General features: G+C 37.8%; 3 protein-coding genes and 1 long non-coding RNA gene across 5 annotated transcripts; 2 read left to right on the top strand and 2 right to left on the bottom strand.

Moving 5' to 3' along the window:
* Positions 1 to 1,906: 1,906 nt before the first annotated feature.
* LOC113071639 (uncharacterized) lies at positions 1,907 to 4,455 on the bottom strand. The gene is made up of 4 exons (XR_003280173.1): positions 4,066 to 4,455; positions 3,216 to 3,260; positions 2,997 to 3,113; positions 1,907 to 2,085 (listed from the first exon to the last, which is right to left on the bottom strand). It is a non-coding gene; the product is annotated as an uncharacterized LOC113071639 (long non-coding RNA).
* A 114-nt stretch (positions 4,456 to 4,569) lies between these two features.
* LOC113071638 (ER membrane protein complex subunit 7-like) lies at positions 4,570 to 9,328 on the top strand. The gene is made up of 5 exons (XM_026244946.1): positions 4,570 to 4,926; positions 8,201 to 8,320; positions 8,410 to 8,548; positions 8,622 to 8,702; positions 8,784 to 9,328. Exons 1-5 carry the CDS (start codon positions 4,703 to 4,705, stop codon positions 8,964 to 8,966), a joined length of 747 nt encoding a protein of 248 aa, XP_026100731.1. The 5' UTR covers positions 4,570 to 4,702; the 3' UTR covers positions 8,967 to 9,328.
* Positions 9,329 to 10,020: 692 nt separating this feature from the next.
* LOC113071636 (fibrinogen-like protein 1-like protein) lies at positions 10,021 to 13,495 on the top strand. Its single transcript, XM_026244945.1, has 3 exons — positions 10,021 to 10,144; positions 10,224 to 10,350; positions 12,733 to 13,495. The coding sequence occupies exons 2-3, from the start codon at positions 10,224 to 10,226 to the stop codon at positions 13,425 to 13,427; spliced, it is 822 nt and encodes a 273-aa protein (XP_026100730.1). The 5' UTR covers positions 10,021 to 10,144; the 3' UTR covers positions 13,428 to 13,495.
* Positions 13,496 to 15,469: 1,974 nt separating this feature from the next.
* Positions 15,470 to 18,990, bottom strand: LOC113071635 (muscarinic acetylcholine receptor M5-like). 2 transcript variants are annotated; one of them, XM_026244943.1, is made up of 3 exons: positions 18,875 to 18,990; positions 17,712 to 17,827; positions 15,470 to 16,798 (listed from the first exon to the last, which is right to left on the bottom strand). In XM_026244943.1, exon 3 carries the CDS (start codon positions 16,793 to 16,795, stop codon positions 15,470 to 15,472), a length of 1,326 nt encoding a protein of 441 aa, XP_026100728.1. In that variant the 5' UTR covers positions 16,796 to 16,798; positions 17,712 to 17,827; positions 18,875 to 18,990. The 2 variants fall into 2 exon arrangements, with proteins under 2 accessions (XP_026100728.1, XP_026100729.1); XM_026244944.1 differs by lacking the exon at positions 18,875 to 18,990 and having other exon boundaries at positions 17,712 to 17,959.
* Between the last annotated feature and the right edge of the window lie 470 nt (positions 18,991 to 19,460).

Here is a 19,460-nt window from a genome sequence, read left to right as displayed (position 1 = left end):
ACACACACACATGTGTGTATTTTTGTCATTTTTATGTTTATGTTCTGTTTCTTTTCAGATGTCTATAAAGTTTTTAATTATTTTATTGCAGTTTTAGTTATTTTACTGTATCACGTTACGCTAAATGAAAGGGAGAATATTTGCTTTGGCAGTTATCTGAAATAAAATAAATAATGCAATAAAATATTAATAAATAAAAATTCAAACAAAGAACAAAATAACTAAAACATTAATTAAAATTCAAACTGAAAATATAAAATTGTGTTATAACAGAATTACAAAGGTTATTATATTTAACAAACTAAAAAAATATTTTTTTTACTTGAAATAAAATAAATGTTAAATGGAATGAAATAATCTATTTAAATGTATTTTATTTAAGATTGTTGTAAAAAAATTTTTATCATTTAGTTTACCTAAAACTAAATCTGGAATAAATATTTATAAAAAAATATATAGACATAGAAAGAAAACACACCAAAATCTGATTAAATAATTACATTAAAAAGCATAAACCTATATTTTTTAATGAAGATTCTGTTTAATAAAAATTTATAAAATTATAACAGTATGTAAATGACAGCTAAAATATCACACTGAGACATAAAACCTGCTCAGAATCAGACTGTGATTAAAATCAGATCTTCAGTAGCTCAGTCTCGTAATCACATTATGATGTTATATTAAAAAGACTAAAAACTACACGGCTTTAACATTAGAAGTAAATGAAAGCATCCCATCATCAGAAACCTCAGTCACGACAATCTTAAATCTGATCCGTGTTCCAGACACTTACACAATCAAACCAGAGATTTGGGGAATTTTGTGGTTTTCCATTGCTTTATTGAGTTTTCAGACGGCACTGAGGTCTGTCAGCCGTGTTTGTGCTTTTCGTCTCTGATTATGATATAATGGGCAACATTAGGCATCCGGGTCAATATGATGTGGATCATCTCTAACATATTTCGACCATGACTCGATCTGACTCTTTCTGTAGTTCTGTGCTCAATACAGACGCCTTAAAAACAGCAGCAAAAACTGTCCACTCCAAAACAGTCAAGACGTTCAAATTAACATGAAAGCAGATCATCTAAGGCTCTGTGTTTCTTACCTGCGTGCATGTCATACGCGAAATCCCCTGTGAAAACAATCACATGCTGTAAAACACATGCACAGGACACTAAACTATAACTAAACCATCAGAAACTATCATCACCGGCACGACAAACTCATCTGCTCTTACTCTGTTACAGGAATAACTCACACAAGATGACAATCAGCTGAAAACATGATCAGGAGGAGTGTGTGTCTTCATCAGATTTGGAGAAATGTAGCACTGCATCAGTGTCTCATCAATGGATGCTCTGCAGTGAATGGGTGCCGTCAGAATGAGACAATAATCCACAGCACTCCAGTCCATCAGTGAACAGACTCTCATTCTGACGGCACCCATTCACTGCAGAGCAATCCATTGATGAGACACTGATGCAGTGCTACATTTCTACAAACCTGATGAAGACACACACTCATCCTGATCTTGCATGAGCACATTTCCAATGTTCTTTCATTTTGTCTGGCCTGATTGTTTAATCGTGTGTGTGTGTGTGTGTGTGTGCAGTCTCACCGATGTGCAGGATGACGTCGTACATCCCCATCTGCGTCTCCTTCTGCAGTCGACTCAGAGACTGAGGGTTCTCGTTGCCCATGTCTCCAAACAGAGCGAATCTGGGGCTGAAGCCGAGGCTTTCGTTGAGAGAGGTGAAGTAGAAGACGTCGCTCCAGCCGGCGTCGCTGCCGCCAGTGGTACACTGAGACACACACACACATCTGTAAACATCTCTATGGTGCGGGTCACACACACTGAGTGAGGCCTGTGTGAAGGTTACCGTATGCAGCGGCCGGGTCAGATCGGTCAGCATGACCCGGTGGACGTACATCGTCCTGTTCTCCGGTCCTCCATCTATAAACACGCTTGAGTCTCCCTTCGCCGTGTGACTGAAGAGCTTCCCGCCCCACAGACCGTACTCAACTACGCTCTCGGTTTATTAGCAGTGGACCATGTGACCAACATCGAGTTCTTCACCCCTGAGGAAAGACGCTCGGTTATAACACCCGCTCGGGTCACATGACCCTCGTTACTGACACACAGGCAATCAAATATCATTTCAGCACATTTCAACCCTCTCTCACCTGAAACTGGCATCACTGTAGCAAAGAAAAATTATTATATATTATTTAAATCGTGTAGGCTGAAATATAATATCTCTGAAAAAAAATCCTTAATTTTAAGTGAAATGCACAACTAAAATAAAATAAAATAATAGATTTATTGACATTTTCAACAACAAGATTATGCTGAAAAACATCAAATAAAATATCATGACATTTCAACACCCTCTCTCAGCTGAAACCATCACTGTAATGAGAAAAAATTATTAGATAATATTTAAATCATAAAGTCTTTAAAGATCAGCTGTCAAAATCATAACTGTTCTAAAAAAAAAAATTAAAATTAAAAATTATTTTTTTAAGGGAAAAGTGCACTATTATTGGTCTGAATGAAATTTTCAATATTCTGCTAAAATATCAACTTAAATTACGTAAAATATTAAATACATTGACATTTTCAACAACAAAATTATGCTGAAAAACATTAAATAAAATCGAATAAAATATTAAATATCATGGCATTTCAACCCTCTCTCAGCTGAAACTCATTTCCTCCTGATAAAAAAAAAATCAACAGATTTTAAAATAATATATTAAATGACAGACAGCTGAGCGCTCTGCTGTCATATTTAATAGCATACACTCACGAGAGCCAAAAAATGACTGTCTATCATCGCTAAGAAGACAACAGATCCAAGAAATCACACAATGCAAACCCATCTGTCTTTGTTTTGTACCATATTTCCTCATAAAACGAGTAGATTATTCACATAATGCACGAAGCCTCTTTGACGGACAGCTGTCAATCATGAAGAGTGAGATCTGACCTGGATACGAGATGTGCACCTGCTCAGGTTGAGTCTGTAAGAGCGGCTCACAGCAGACAGCAGACATCAGACAGAGACACAGCAGAACACACACCGCCGCCATCGTCAGCTCTTCATCTGCTCACACACACACACACACACACACACAACACAGTCACATGACCGCACAGAAACACAGCATCTGAAGAAACAGTCTGATCTTTCAGAAAGCCTCTTCACCTGCTTCACATCCGCTGTGTTTGGATGGAGGACTGTAGAAATCACCTGAAATCAGAGGAGTTTGTGTTAGTTATAATACGTTTATCATTAGAAATACATCACAGCAGAAGTCAAACACCTGCAACAACACTAAAATACAAATACTAAATCACATATTAATATAATATGAGATATCATGACATTTCAACCTGAAACTGAAACTGAAAAAAAAAACATCTTTAAATATCAGCTTTCAAAAATCTGATTTGTTCTCACAATAGGTCTCATTTTCTAAATTAAAAGAAAAATATATATTATTTTTTGAGGGGTGCATTAGACAATTTCAATTCTGATTTTTCTGAGGAAAAAAAAATTACAAATTAATTATTATTAAATCAAATATTAAATACCACCGTGTAATTCCAACCTCCCTCATCTAAAATCGTTATTACTTTAATGAGTGAAAATTATATATTATTTAAATTGTGATGTCAAAAATACTAATTTACTTTTAACATTCAAAATGCACTTTCTTTTGAGGCTTGTTTGAAAAAAAAAATAATAACTTATTTCAAACAAAAATATTAAATATGACATTTCAACCTTCCCTCGTCTGAAATCGGCATTACTGTAATGAGGAAATATTATTATATTTTATTTAAATTATTAAGTTTTATACATCTGCTGTCACAAGTCGATTACATTTACATTTAATAATTCAGATAAACTGAAATATGCCTCTAAACAACCACTAAAGACCATATTAATTAATCCTGAGAGAATACGAACGCTCAGATAAATAAATGAGCAACAAACATGTCAAACATTTCGGACAGAACTAAATGAGACTGACAGACCCTCAAACACACACCTGATGTTGTTGTTGTTGTTTTCCGTGTAAAGCACTTCCTGCTCCAGCGGTCAGGTGATCTGTGTTTGTTACGTCAGCTGATCGTGCGCGCTCTCGTCACTGTTTTGACTTGTCCTGCAGAAACTCAGCGCTGCCTTGTTTTCTGTCATTTTGTAATCATTTCATCCTCAAAACGTGCTGATACTTCCCATTTATTATATATTTTTTTATTTTCCTTCTGTTGAATTTTGTTTCTTGTTTTTATTTGTTGTTTGTCTGTATATTGTTTGAGCATCAGTATATTTTTAAAGGGTTCGTCGAATCTGTGTACATTTTCTCGCGCTGTTATGGAGGTTCAAAAAATAATACTTTTATTCATGAACGACGCATTCAAATAATCAAAGGTGACAGTAAAGACATTCATAACGCTACAAAATATTTCTATTTCAAATAAATGCTGCTCTTTTGAACTTAATATTAATTTAAAATAAAAATTAATCGGTTTCCACAAAAAATATTGGACCGCAGAACACTGGTGACGTCATCACGCAGCGCCTGTCAAACTTTGACAGCTGAAAGTAATGTAAAGCGTCATGTGTTGGTTTATTTTTATCTGAAGGCGACAGCAGCTTTAAAGAACCACTGTTTAGAGACTCCGATGAAGATGCGCGCGTGTGTTACGGCGCTGCTGCTGCTCGGGCTGCGCGCGTGCTTATCTCAAGACGTCAGACATCATGAGGATGATGAAGAGGACGAAGATGTGATGTTTCAGACGCGGGCTCAGGTGTCGGGTCGAGCGCTGGTTCCGGGTGTCAGAGCTCGGGACTGGATCTCATCTGCTCGGGTTCTGCTGGACGGAGACAAACACGTGGGGTTCATCAGGTGCGCGTGCACGTCAGAACAAACACACGTGAGCGAGCGCAGATTACGATGCAATGCCAGCATGATTCCCAGCGAACGTACCTAAAATAAAATAAACTTCCCACGATGTTCCCAGAATGTTATGTTTTTGGTTGCCCCAAAAAAATTAGTCGTTCTCATTATGTTAAAAGAATGTTCTTATTTGGTCCCAAAGAATAACCAAACGTTCTCAGAACATTCCCAGAACGTTCTAATTTTGATCCCCCAAAAAATAAATAACCAAAAGTTCCCAGAATGTTCTAATTTTAATCCCAAAAAAATAACCAAAAGTTCTCAGAAGATTCCCAGTACATTCTAATTTTGATCCCAAAAAACCCCCCCAAAAATTCTCATAACATTCCCAGTACGTTCTAATTTTGATCCCAAAAAATAACCAAAAGTTCTCAGAACATTCCCAGAACGTTCTAATTTTGATCCCCCAAAAAATAAATAACCAAAAGTTCCCAGATCGTTCTAATTTTAATCCCAAAAAAATAAATAACCAAAATTTCCCAGAATTTTCTAATTTTAATCCCAAAAAAATAAATAACCAATAGTTCCCAGAGCGTTCTAATTTTGTTCCCAAAAAAATAAATAACCAAAATTTCCCAGAATTTTCTAATTTTAATCCCCAAAAAATAAATAACCAAAATTTCCCAGAATGTTCTAATTTTAATCCCCAAAAAATTTATTACCAAAAGTTCCCAGATCTTTCTAATTTTAATCCCAAAAAAATAAATAACCAAAATTTCCCAGAATTTTCTTATTTTAATCCCCAAAAAATAAATAACCAAAAGTTCCCAGATCTTTCTAATTTTGTTCCCAAATGAAGCATTCTGGAATCAAACAGGAGTGTTGTGTGTTTGCTGGGATGGCTCTATCCCAGGGTCGCGGGAAGTAATTTTGAACAGGGGGTGCTGTGAATTTTATTTTATTTTTTACAAAAAACCTATGAGCCTATAGGCCTATTTAAAATACATTTTAAAAATATATACATTGAGATTTACTACTTTATTGTCATATACACTTCAGTGCACAGCCAGCCAGGGTCTGAAACACACAGACATCAGTTCTCAGATATGCGCAATGCGCTATTAATCTGAAGCAGAATCAGAATCAGAAATAATAGTTTAAATAATAGTTTAATAATCGAAAAAAACGAAATAATTACTTTCATTACAATTTCAGATAGCCTATACATACATGCAACTCATTTATATACAACAAATAATATTACAACAAAATATAATATTAATCAAACTTCACAATAACGCTAAAACAATGCAATCGATTTGGTCAGCTGGCTTGAGTCACTGCACGTTTATTTCACACGCAACTCTATTAACTCCAAAATCTTGTTACGCACACCACAAGGAAATAATCTCTGACTATTTAAGCAATTTGTTTATTGAACAGTTCTCCACATCCATTACGCAAAGAACACACGCACAGTATAAAGCTTTCTGTCTCCATCTCCAACCTTTTTACACAAACCACAAGGAATCTCCGACTATTTAATATGGCTGGGTAAAAAATAGATTTTTCGATTAATCGTTTTTTAAAATGTGGTCGATTCAAAATCGATTCTCAAAGGCCATGAATCGATTTTTTTCCGTATTTATTTGAACGTAAGATTAGCGTTAATCTAATTACAAATCTTCTCCACTAGATGTCCTCTTATGTGCCTTGTGCGATGTTACCGACGAACCTATCATTCATTCATTCAGTTTAAAGCAGTGGTTCCATTTTCTGCAATGTGCGTCAGGTCATGCTCCCGTTCGCGTCTTACAGACTGCATCTTAAAGCCTCTTATACTTTCTGCGTCCTCGAGTCCGCTATGGACCGCTATGCAGGCTTGATGTAAACATCGCCATCGGAGAGTGTGTACCGAGTCTGAGCAGACAACCGCGCGGACAGGTGCGCGTGGTCAGTTGTCTTCAAAAGCACAATTGCACATGTTCAGGCAGTGTGAAGAAGCCCATTGCCAATCGAACCAATCGGGCCGGGCTCGGGCTTGTGCGGTAAATGAGCGGTCATGTAATGTTTCGATTAGCGCGAGAAAGATGCGAAAATGTATGCTGAGTAGTTGAAACGGAGGCTTGCTTCTGGCGATTACGTTTTGGTAGCACCAGCAACTAAAGCAAAGTCTGAGGTTTGGAAAAGTTTTGACCTTGTTTATAATGAGAATAATGAGTGAATAATGACGCACCATCAGTGAGCGCAGGAGCGCGCTGAAGACATCTACAGTGGATTCAGTGATTTTCCTCCACATAAACACTTAGGCCTTACCTAATCTTGGTGAGTAAATGTTTTTCAAATAATAACTAAATATTACTTGAGTCTTAAATGCATAATGTAGACAGAGTAGGCTATATAAGCTAATGTTGGCATTATTATTTTATTATGTCAGCTGCTATGGCGAAGCAAATCCGGCAGAGCCTTTATCTTAATTCATTTCGTTATTGCCAAATACCCATCTTAATTTATAATTTATCTTAATTAAATTTTTTAAGAAAGACTTGATTTTATTGGTGCGTTGGCCTATTTATATGCTAAATGAGCCTATACCTTAGGGCTATTTATAGAGTGCTGAGATGTTACGATGTTACAGAGGACTTATTTCATTTATTTGTTCAAACTTCCAAGTGGCCTATTACGTTAGTCATGTATAAATGACTCATTCCTGACAAAAGGCAAAAGAGCTGTGTGCTGCGTACATTTGAATAATGTCGGGTTGTAAATGGGTTCGGGCTTTTAAAAAGCTGTCAATCAAAATGTACGTGTCGGCTCGGGACGTGTCGGGCTTATATTTTAAGGCCCGATTACAGCTCTAATAGAAAATCGAATCGAGAATCGAAATAGAATCGATTTTAGAGCTTGTGAATCGAAATCGAATCGATCTGGAACATCTGAATCGATACCCAGCCCTACTATTTAAACGTTATTTAACAGTTCTCCACAACCATTACACAAAGAACACACGAACGAAATAATACTCTCCATCTCCATCCCCACCACCTTAAAAAAATACTATAGTGTACTACTTACAATTGCTTGGCTAGTCAAAGCTGATCCCACACTTGTTGCCAAAAAAAAAAATGTTACAAGCGCGTTACAAATATTTTAATAGGCCTACATTTTTTTAAATCTCCCTCTCATCACTAGGGGGTGCTGCAGCACCCCCAGCACCCCCACTTCCCGCGGCCATGCTCTATCCTGTACTGAAGTACCAGACCAGTCCTGCTTCTTTCCACAGAGATGATGGAAGTTTCACAGTCAGTGACGTTCCGTCCGGATCGTATGTTCTGGAAATCTCGTCTCCGACCTACAGATTCCAGCCTGTGCGTGTTGACATCAGCTCCACAGGGAAGATGAGGTGTGTGGATGTTAAGCAGTAGAACACACTTACAGTGCATGATACGCCAGTGTTTGTGTGGAAATAACCAGGGTTTTATTAACGTGCAGGGCTCGTGTGGTCAACTACATCAGGACCTCGGAGGTGATCCGACTGCCGTACCCGCTTCAGATGAGATGCGTCGGTCTGCATTCATACTTCATCCCGCGGGAAACCTGGGTCTGGTCAGATTTCCTCATGAACCCGATGGTGCGTCAGAGTAAAATCACTCTCGTCCTGACACCGATGCACCAGTTTCACGCTTTCCCCTTCATCCTCTCAGGTTCTCATGATGGTTCTTCCTCTTCTGATAATCCTTCTTCTTCCTAAAGTCTTCAACCCTAGCGATCCTGAGATGAGACGGGTATGAACTCTTTCTTAGTGCAGGAATGCTTTGCTCTGATTGATCACTGATCATTTGATTGATTGATTGATTGATTGACAGGAGATGGAGCAGTCCATGAACATGCTGAACTCCAACCAGGAGCTTCCAGACGTCTCGGAGCTCATGACCAAGTTCTTCTCAGCACCCAAAGGTCACGAGAAGGCAGGAGGCGGAGCCAGAGGCCATAGGGGTGGAGCCCCTGCTGCAAGGGGCGGGGCCTTGAGGCGGAAAACAAGAGATTAATGTGCACCTCACATCATATACAGAATGAAACAGAAGCTAAGAGCGTGAAAAAGCTTTTATTATTCATTATTCACAAACTTTACAGGTTCATCTACTGTGTTTATCAGAGTCAGAACACAATATTTCATCTGTGTTTATATGTGAAAGACACTTTACCATCATTATACTGCTGCTGAATCTCAACTGGATTATTGATTTACTCAAGCTGCTTCAGCATCACGATGTAACACAGTAACACTTTACAATAAGGTTTCATTAGTTAATGTTAGTTTATGCATTAACTAAGACAAAAATGCATTTGTTACAGTGTTTATTCATCTTTGTGGACGTGAGTTATTAAAAACAAATGTTCATTGTTCAGGGTTTCTGCAGGTCTTAAAAAGTCTCAATTCATCCCATAAATTAAGGTCAAAAAATACAAAAGTGTATGAGTGTATGTGTGTGTATGTGTGTGTGTGTGTGTGTGTCTGTGAGAGGGTGTGTCTGTGAGAGGGTGTGTGTGTGTGTGTGTGTGTGTGTGCGAGCATGTGTGAGCTTGTGTGTGTGTGTGTGTCAGTCAAATGAGCCCAGTGTCACATTTATGGTCAGAGACTGATTCTAAATATAGCAGACAGTTCTGAAGTGACCCGTCACAGAGAAGTAAACACAAAGTTCATCAAAACACAGATCTATAGTAAATGCACTACAAAAAAATTATCTGAAAATTATGCAGAATTGTACATTTTCCAACCAAATATCTCATTAGTGTCCATGAAGACTGACATTAGATGCTCACTGCACTCATACAATCCTCAAACACTGCCATTTTTGTACGAAAATAAATAATCATGGAGAAAAAAAAAAAAAAAAAAGAATATATATATATATATATATTCAGTACTTTTATTTTTAGTTTGCGCTGAATCCGATGTGTTAGCTCCTGGTGTAGAAACAGACTCCTGTGATGTAGTGATGGATCTCTGCCGGAGGTCTGGGTTCAGCCGGTAATCAGGTCATGATTCAGTCACTGCTGTTGCAACACAGAGTCAAAGGCTGAAATGAATCAGATAAAACAAATGAAACTACAGTAAAGAGTCCAGATAAAGGCTTTAACCCTTTCAGCGACGGGTTGAAGTCCAGCGCTGATAGTGGACACTTTGCTTCTTTCTCTCACTGCTGTCGGTCACACACTCTCAACGGTAAGACTTCACAGCAACTACAGAAGATCGTTCCTCCGGCTGTGATTCTCCTGCTTTTCTCTCTCTGTCTCTCGCTCAGATGATGGTGAGGCTCTGGGTTTGTCTCTTCCTGCTGGCACACGTTCAGTCCGAACCGCTTCCTGCTAAAAACATCCATCTGCTCACTCCAGAGGAGCACAAACTCGTCCTGAACCTCGGACAGAAAGGTCAGATCAGTGCGTATGCTGTTTAACATCAGCACTGATTATTAATTCATCTTCCTGTAAATGATTCATTAGAAATCTTATCTTAGAAGTCTTCATAATCTGACATCACCTGGGCCTCTTTTTAATTATAATGAAATATCTGTTTAGTCCTAGTTTTAGGCCGCTGTTGTTGTTTAATGCTTGTTAATCTAATGAAATCAAACTCATGTGTCAGATATAGAAATACTCGTTTTATTTGTTAGAGTGAATTCAGAGCAGATTTGGTTCCACTAACCCACATCTGAGCCATCAGAGCAGAGGTCAAAGGTCAAGCAGGGCTCAGGGCGTTTTCATTGTAAATTGTTCTCATAAAGACTACATCCATACAGATTATCAAGCTCAATCTTTAGCCATTTTTATTTTAATAATAATTTTCATTTCACTTTTTAATATCTTTCTTTTTAGCTTTTATTTCTTTTGTTCTAGTTTTAGAAATTTTTGTACTTCAGTTGAAACACATTTCAGTTAGTTGCCAAGGCAATATTTCTTCTTTATTTCCCTTTTTTTTAAAATCTCTATTTAGCTTTATTTCTACATTTATAATAAATATGTTTTACATATACATTTAGTCATTTATGCTTTTATCCAAAGCGACTTACAAATAAAGTCATTGGAAGCAATCAAAAACAACAAAAGAGCAATGATATATAAGTGCTATATTGATTCTCAGTTAGCTTATGTATATATATATATATATATATATATATATATATATATATATATATATATATATGAAAGTTCGTATTTTTAAGTTAGCTGCCAAAGCAATATTTCTATATTTTTATTTAGTTTATATATATTTTATTATGTTTTTGTTTTATTTTTAGAAAGTTGTATATGTATCAGTTACTTGCCAAGGCATCAATTCAAATATATCAATATTTATATTTCATTTCAGCTTAATTTTTTATTACCAGAAACTATTTTTAATAGTTTAAATTAACAACACAACGCTGATTCAGAATAACATCACTGATGATCATCCACAACAAAACCAGGAGTATGAATCAGTAGAGTCAATTAATAAAGTAATGAATCATTTGAGTCAGTTAATAGAGTCATGAATCAGTGGAGTCAATTAATAAAGTAATGAATCAACAGAGTCAGTTAATCGAGTCATGAATCAGTGGAGTCAGCTAATAAAGTCATGAATCAATGGAGTCGGTTAATAAAGTAATGAATCATTTGAGTCAGTTAATAGAGTCATGAATCAGTGGAGTCGGTTAATAAAGTAATGAATCAATGGAGGCAGTTAATCGAGTCATGAATCAGTGGAGTCGGTTAATAGAGTCATGAATCAGTGGAATCAGTTAATAGAGTCACTTGAGTCAGTTAATAGAATCAGGAATCAGTGGAGTCAGTTAATAGAGTCATGAATCAGTGGAGTCAGTTAATCGAGTCATGAGTCACTTGAGTCAGTTAATAGAATCAGGAATCAGTGGAGTCAGTTAATAGAATCAGGAATCAGTGGAGTCAGTTAATCGAGTCATGAATCAGTGGAGTCAATTAATAAAGTAATGAATCAGTGGAGTCGGTTAATAGAGTCATGAATCAGTGGAGTCGGTTAATAGAGTCATGAATCAGTGGAGTTCGGTTAATAGAGTCATTAATCGGTGGAATCAGTTAATAGAGTCATGAATCAGTGGAATCAGTTAATAGAGTCATGAATCAACAGAGTCAGTTAATAGAGTCATGAATCAGCGGAGTCAGTTAATAGAGTCATGAATCAGTGGAGTCAGTTAATAGAGTCATGAATCAGTGGAATCAGTTAATAGAGTCATGAATCAGTGGAGTCAGTTAATAGAGTCATGAATCGGTGGAATCAGTTAATAGAGTCATGAATCAGTGGAATCAGTTAATAGAGTCATGAATCAACAGAGTCAGTTAATAGAGTCATGAATCAGTGGAGTCAGTTAATAGAGTCATGAATCGGTGGAATCAGTTAATAGAGTAATGAATCAGTGGAATCAGTTAATAGATTCATGAATCAACAGAGTCGGTTAATAGAGTCATGAATCAGCGGAGTCGGTTAATAGAGTCATGAATCAGTGGAGTCAGTTAATAGAGTCATGAATCAGTGGAGTCAGTTAATAGAGTCATGAATCAGTGGAATCAGTTAATAGAGTCATGAATCAGCGGAGTTGGTTAATAGAGTCATGAATCAGTGGAGTCAGTTAATCGAGTCATGAATCAGTGGAGTCGGTTAATCGAGTCATGAATCAGTAGAGTCCGTTAATCGAGTCATGAGTTTCATGATGATCATGAATCATTCACCATCAGTCTGCAGGCTACGGTCAGTCCGCTGTATTTCTCACTTGTGATTCTGCCGTTGTTCTGTCTCAGGGTTTCCTCGGGACTGTTATGAGCTGTGGCAGAGCTCTGGCGGTCAGGCTCAGGACGGCCTGTATCTGATCCGCCCCGGAGACTCGCCCATCGCCGTATACTGCGCCATGCAGGAGGGAGGCTGGACGGTGGTGCAGCACATCACGGTCAACAGCAGCGTGGACTTCGACCGCGGCTGGGACGAGTACAAGCACGGCTTCGGATCCCTGACCGGAAACCACTGGCTGGGGAACGAGCACCTGCACCGGCTGACCCGCGGCCCGGCCCGGTACAAGCTCGGCATCAAGCTGGTGGACAAAGACGCGGTGACCAAGACGGGCGAGTATGAGCCGGTGCTGGTGGAGGACGAGGAGGCGCAGTACCGTCTGCGTCTGGGTCTGTTCCAGGGCACTGTAGCAGACGCTCTGACGCTCGACACCGAGAACTACCTTCACGACAACCAGCGCTTCACCACCAGAGACAGAGACAACGACAACTACTTCCAGAACTGTGCCCAGCTGGAGTTCCAGGGCGTGGCGGGCGGCGGCTGGTGGTACGACGCATGCGCCGGCGCGAACCTGAACCGCAGGAACGTCATCTACTGGCAGAAAGACTGCAACAAAGAACACCTGTGCAAATACGCCTGGATGATGGTGAAGCCCTCAGAGCAGCTCAAAGTGATTCGCTCCGGAGACTGTGCCAGAGACGAACTCTGAGCATCCTCAGTTAACTATAACGAGCTTTGTCTGAGGGAATAAAATGCTAAAAATTATGTTCATCCTCAGTATTTTTATCTCTTTTTTTTTCAGTACAAACTTTCTAAAATCAAACACATTTACTGGAGATTCACAGTGACGGAAGATATGAAGAGAAAGTGATAAAAATAAAGCACCTTAAAAGGAAAACAAATAAGGTTTTCCGACTCATAACGCATTCAGAATCTGCAGTTTTCACATTACGTTTGTACTTAAAGAAACTTCTCATTGAGTGAATGTGAAAAAGTGTCAAGGTTTTGAATGTTACCATGTTAGAATCGGATGCAAAATCTATATTTTTTTTACATTTATGAGAAATTTTATTTGAGTAAATCATTGCATGTAATTTATAAGACCAAATAATATTAGAATTATCATTATTAACTTCATTGGAATTAATGGAATTTAATAAAATTTGTTTTGATTAATTTTTTAAACTAAAATCCATTTTATGTGCACAAACTTTCACTTTCAGATGAAAACCAAAAGTGACCTTACATGCTGCAATAGTTCATCAGTAGATGACATATTCAGGTTCATCAACAAAATTCAGTCCAAAAGTGTGTGAGATATTCAGAAAAGGCTAAATATATTAGTTTTTTGACACTTAACTTTTTAGATAATTTTACATAAAGTATTTTAACACTATTGGCGCTCCATACTTGTTTAAAACATTTTAAATGGTTATATCTCTTAAAAACAATAGTAAAAAATCTGAAAATAAATAAATAATAATAATAATAATAATAATAAGGTGTATTTTAAGGGTCTTCAAGCATTTGCAAAGTTTTTTTCTCTTACTAAAAACCATGCTTTTTTGTTTTTGTTTAAGAAACTTTCATTTAGAAATCTCTTCCAGGTCAAAACAAACTCAAATGCGTTATTCGAGTATTTATCAGAAAACGTGTTTTTCGAGTTAATGTATCTTGCCTTAATAATGTTTAGATGTTTGTACTGGAAAACAAAACATATAGCAATAAACCCATTCAACACATTAGAATCAATTATCCAGATCAAATATTTCATTTTATTCAATAAACATTTCAATATTAGAGTTATTTGTACTGAAGAGTCCAAAGGGTCTCCTGACACTGATATAAAAATCCCACGGTCATGGGTTACACGGAGTTAAAGAACAATAAAACTGCATCTGTGATCACCTTCACGGAGTTGTTTACGGCACATCAAAACAAATCTTCCAAGCACCTATAGATTAAAATCACACTTCGTCCTTAAAACAGTTTGTTTCACATCATCAACACGATCAACATCTTCCTTCATTAAAGCTCCTCTGTGTTCTTATAATGACACGAGAAGGTATTTTGAGTCGGTACAAGCCTCTGGAACACAACATCAGCCCTTTAACACTGACACACATGAAGAAAATCACCTGTGATGGGTGTTTGTTCATCGTAATCAGTGTTGGATCTTTATTTCATTAACGGATGATTGTTGTGAAAGCGTCTCAGAATCCAAGACAGACTTACAGTGACAAGACACAAAAATACTTATGAAAACATTAAAGGAGGAATTCACTGAATGCACGGAATTGAATAAAAATGGTGTGTAGAAATGCAAAAAACACTTTGCTCAAAAAGTGTTGCTCAAAAGCAGTCTGAAGTCTCTGGGGTATATTTGAAGCAATATACAACAATACATTGTATGGGTCAAAATTATACATTTTTATTTTATGCCAAAAATCATTAGGATATTAAGTAAAGATCATGTTCTATGAAGATATTTAGTAAGTTTCCTACCGTAAATATATCAAAACGTAATGTTTGATTAGTAATATGCATTGCTAAGAACTTCATCCAAACAACTTTAAAGATGATTTTCTCAATATTTGTTTTTTTTTAGATTTAGATTTTCAAATAGTTGTATCTCAGATTTTTGCTGAGCAGAAGAGGCTTCCTTAAAATCACACACACACACACAAACTGAAGTGTAGTGTGTCCCTCTAAGGAGAGCCGTCTGAGTGTAAGTGTGAGGTCAGATCTGTCTCAGCTGAGAGTGTTTCCGGCCGCAGGCTTCGCTCCGCTCCAGTACAGCTTCTCCTCGCTCCTCTTCTTCCTCCAGTGGAACAGCAGCAGCATGCGGAAGGTCTTCTGGAAGGTCTTGTTGCACAGAGCGTAGCACATGGGGTTGACGGTGCTGTTGACGTAACACAGCCAGTATCCCAGATGCCAGAGCGAGAGCGGCACGCAGTCGGAGCAGAAGGTGGACACCAGCACCATGATGTTGTAGGGCGTCCAGGTGAGGATGAAGGCCAGCAGGATGGCGCTGAGAGTCTGCGCCGCCTTCTTCTCCTTGATCAGAACCATCCTCTTCCTCTTGGTGATCTGGCTCTTCAGCGTGCCTTCCACAGGTTTGGAGGAAGACGGTGCGTTCACAGACTCGGCCGACGACAACGAAGAGGGCTTTTCCTCTCCATTAGCGCTCTTCGTAGAACGAACGTCTTTGAATTTATAAGAAATGCACTTTTTGTTTCTCGTCTCTTTGAAGACACAAGGAGAAGCCGAACGCTCTTCTTCTTCGGATGAAGCGTAGCTGAAGTTGGTCAGCTGCTCTTCAGCCGGTTTGGACGTCCAGGACCTGTCTTTTGAAGTGAGACACGAACGAGTCTTACAATTCTGCGTGTCTGAATTAGTCGAAGAGTTGAGTCCTTGCAGCTCGGCCAGATCTTTGGTGCGTCGCTCGGTCTCCTTATAGATCCGACAGTAGAGGATGGTCATGACGGATACGGGAACATAAAAGGCGGCTATCGCCGTGCCAAACGTGATCACAGGTTCAGAGAAGAACTGAATCTGACACTGTCCTTCAGGAACCGTTCGCTTTCCGACGAAATACTGCCAGCAGAGGATGGGCGGAGCCCAGAGGACGAAAGACACGAGCCAAGCCAATCCGATCATGATTCCCGCTCGCTTCGGGGTCCGTTTGGCACGATACGTCAGTGGACGTGTGATGGAGAAGTAGCGGTCGAAACTAATGACCAGCAGGTTCATCACAGACGCGTTACTGGCCACGTAATCCAGAGCCAGCCACAGATCGCAGGCCACACTTCCCAGAGCCCAGCGGCCCATGAGGATGTACGACGTGTAGAGGTTCATGGAGAAGACGCCGATGATGAGGTCAGCGCAGGCCAGGCTCAGCAGGTAGTAGTTGTTGACCGTCTTCAGCTGGCTGTTCACCTTGAAGGACAGCATCACCAGAACGTTCCCCACGATGGTGATGAGGCTGACCACGGCGGAGACGGTTGCTATGGTGACCGCCTCCCACAGGCTGTGAGTGAGCAGGTGTGTATCAGAGACGTTCCTCTCTCCGTCCATCTCCTGAAGAAACACACAACACACACAGACTGAAGACGAGGAGGGAACACATGATATAGGAAAACGGTTGAAAAACGGTTAATACAACAAAATTGAGTTTATTTGAAGTGCTGAAAATGAAACAATGAAAATAAAAATAAATTAAAACTGAAACAAGGGATAAGATGAAACTTAATATTCTTTAATCCAGGGTTATTATTGTTAACGAAAACTAAAAGGATGAAAACATTTTTGTTATTTAAAAGAAGCTGAAATAACATGCAATAGGAATATTAGATGGAAAACTGATTTTTTTTGTTTATTTCATGTGCTTAAAATGTCTAACTGAAAATAAATAAAAATAAAAATAAATTAAAACAAAAATTTTAAAAGCACATAGCAAAATTACTAAAATAAAAATAATAAATAAAATAAATAATAAAACTAAAATAAAAATGAACACTTAAAATAAACTAAAACCAAATTCAAAATATTAATAAAACCGACAGATTTAATCTTAGAAACTATCATGTATTTTTACATCATGTTTAGAAAATAAATCTATATGCTATAATGTCTATCTAAACATCTCTATTTTCTCTATTTCAATTTTTTTTTTAATAAATTAGTCAGATTTTTTTATGAAGGTTCATTGATTTAGTTCATCAGAACGTCATCACCATCATCATAATCATCTTAAAAATACATTAGATACATTACATTAGAATACAGAACTCTAAAGAGCTAATATAAGAACTATTATACTTAGTGTCTTTTCATTAAAAGTCATTATTTCATTCCATTTGAAGTCTATTTGGAGAGAAATCAACATCATCATCCTCTAGAGGACAGAAGTCAGATTTCAGTCAACAGTCATTCAGTTACTAATATAGACTGTTATATCATTAAATACTCCAATCAAAGTGAGTATTATTACCCAGAAATCATCGCTGCACTCAGCTAGCGTTTAAAGGGAGTTTTCTGTGTGAACGGGTGGATGGACGCTCATCCATGATGCTTCAGAGAAACGGAGGAGTGATGAATCAACATCATCTGAGTGAAGACAAAGCAAACAAACACTCGAGGACAGCACACGTGTGTAAACGTGTGAGGAAACAGCAGACAGATCAGAATCATCAGAATCACACACGTGCATCAGATTCAGTCGCTTTACTTTACCTTTAACACCCACTGAACCTCTTTATAATTAAAACATACAAACATGGTTTTACATTCGAAATAAACCTTCTTTACTTGTAATGATAGCTCCACGAAGAACCGTCTACTTTTCCATTGTTCTTTATTGAAGAAAAATACATCATATATGGATCTTTATTAAAAAGTTTGCTGAAAGGTTCCATGGTCTATAGTTTGTCTTTGTTTTTGTTTTGTTTTTTTTCTGCTTTTATGTTAAATTAAGTTCTAGATATTAGTTTTTTAGTAAGTTTTAGTATGTTGTTGTGTGCTTTGGATATTTTTATTAGTTTTGTTTTTGTTTTTAAATATACATATATATTTACACACATACATTTACATTTAAATCTAAATTTATGCATTTAGCAGACGCTTTTATCCAAAGAGACTTACAGTGTATCAATTTTTACATATTGTATATATTTATTATATTACAATATTATCTATTATTTACATCTTATACAGTATTTAACTTATATTTCAAGTATATTTTGGCCAGATTTTTTATTTATTTATTTTTGCCATAAACATGGATGAAACATTGAAACATCAGCTTATTTGTTCATCCATCATCATAAAGAGCCTGATCACAGTTTGAGCTCATGTGTGATCAGTCCTGATGAGGAAACCAGAGACGGACAGAAACACTGAACCTGATCCAGATTCACTCCTAATTCACACTCGATGTGTGTGAACCAGCTTGGGGCAAGTTGTCACGTTTTATTTTAATATTAGCTCATCAGTAACCATTTTAGCTGGCCAAAATATGATTTATATGCAACATTTATTCAATGAAAAAAAATAGTATTTTATTATATTTAAACAAAAATACTAAATGTAAAAATAAAAAAGGGAGCCACATCACAAGACAGAAATTCAAATCAATAAACAGCTGTGACAACTTACCCCGCTCAGTGTGACAACATGCCCCGCTTCACGCCTCACACAGACCTCGTCCGGCAGCAGATGTCCGCAGGGTAAACATGGTAAACATCTGTGGTTTTACTCCTCCAGCGTTTCTACATCCAGTGTGAGTGCAATGCTCCATCAGAACACACTCACACTCGAGCGATCGAGAGCTGCTCCCAGCGCTGGACTCACATTGTGACGAGAGATAGAGGAGATGAGGATCCTGAGACGTGAGCTGTGTCCTCCTCACTGACACACACACACACACACACAGAGAGAGAGAGAGAGAGAGAGAGAGACAAGGCGAGATAACTAGCTGGTTAATTAGCCGTGTTGAGCTGAGTTATTGTGAATGTGTTTGAGCTTCATCACGGCTGTCATCCTCATCCTCACACTGTGTGAGAGATCCTGACACACACACACACACACACACGCACACATGTTTGTTTTTGTGTAAAGTGTGTTCATCCCATAGGTGTAATGGTTTTTATTCTGTAGAAACTGTATATTCTATGGTCCTTCACCAACTCTACACCTAACCCTAACCCTCACAGGAAACTTTGTGCATTTTTACTTTCTCAAA

This window comes from Carassius auratus, unplaced genomic scaffold (assembly GCF_003368295.1).
Source record: "Carassius auratus strain Wakin unplaced genomic scaffold, ASM336829v1 scaf_tig00007761, whole genome shotgun sequence".
NCBI lineage: Eukaryota > Metazoa > Chordata > Actinopteri > Cypriniformes > Cyprinidae > Carassius > Carassius auratus.
This window is presented reverse-complemented; position numbering and strand designations above follow the sequence as displayed.

Bases quoted from the DNA above. Each gene is read 5' to 3' on its own strand.
- LOC113071636 (XM_026244945.1), top strand. From the start codon at position 10,224: ATGATGGTGAGGCTCTGGGTTTGTCTCTTCCTGCTGGCACACGTTCAG. The intron at 10,351-12,732 runs GTCAGATCAGTG...GTTCTGTCTCAG, and splicing joins CCTGAACCTCGGACAGAAAG to GGTTTCCTCGGGACTGTTAT.
- LOC113071638 (XM_026244946.1), top strand. From the start codon at position 4,703: ATGAAGATGCGCGCGTGTGTTACGGCGCTGCTGCTGCTCGGGCTGCGC. The intron at 4,927-8,200 runs GTGCGCGTGCAC...TTCTTTCCACAG, and splicing joins AAACACGTGGGGTTCATCAG to AGATGATGGAAGTTTCACAG. The intron at 8,549-8,621 runs GTGCGTCAGAGT...TCATCCTCTCAG, and splicing joins ATTTCCTCATGAACCCGATG to GTTCTCATGATGGTTCTTCC.
- LOC113071635 (XM_026244943.1), bottom strand. From the start codon at position 16,795: ATGGACGGAGAGAGGAACGTCTCTGATACACACCTGCTCACTCACAGC.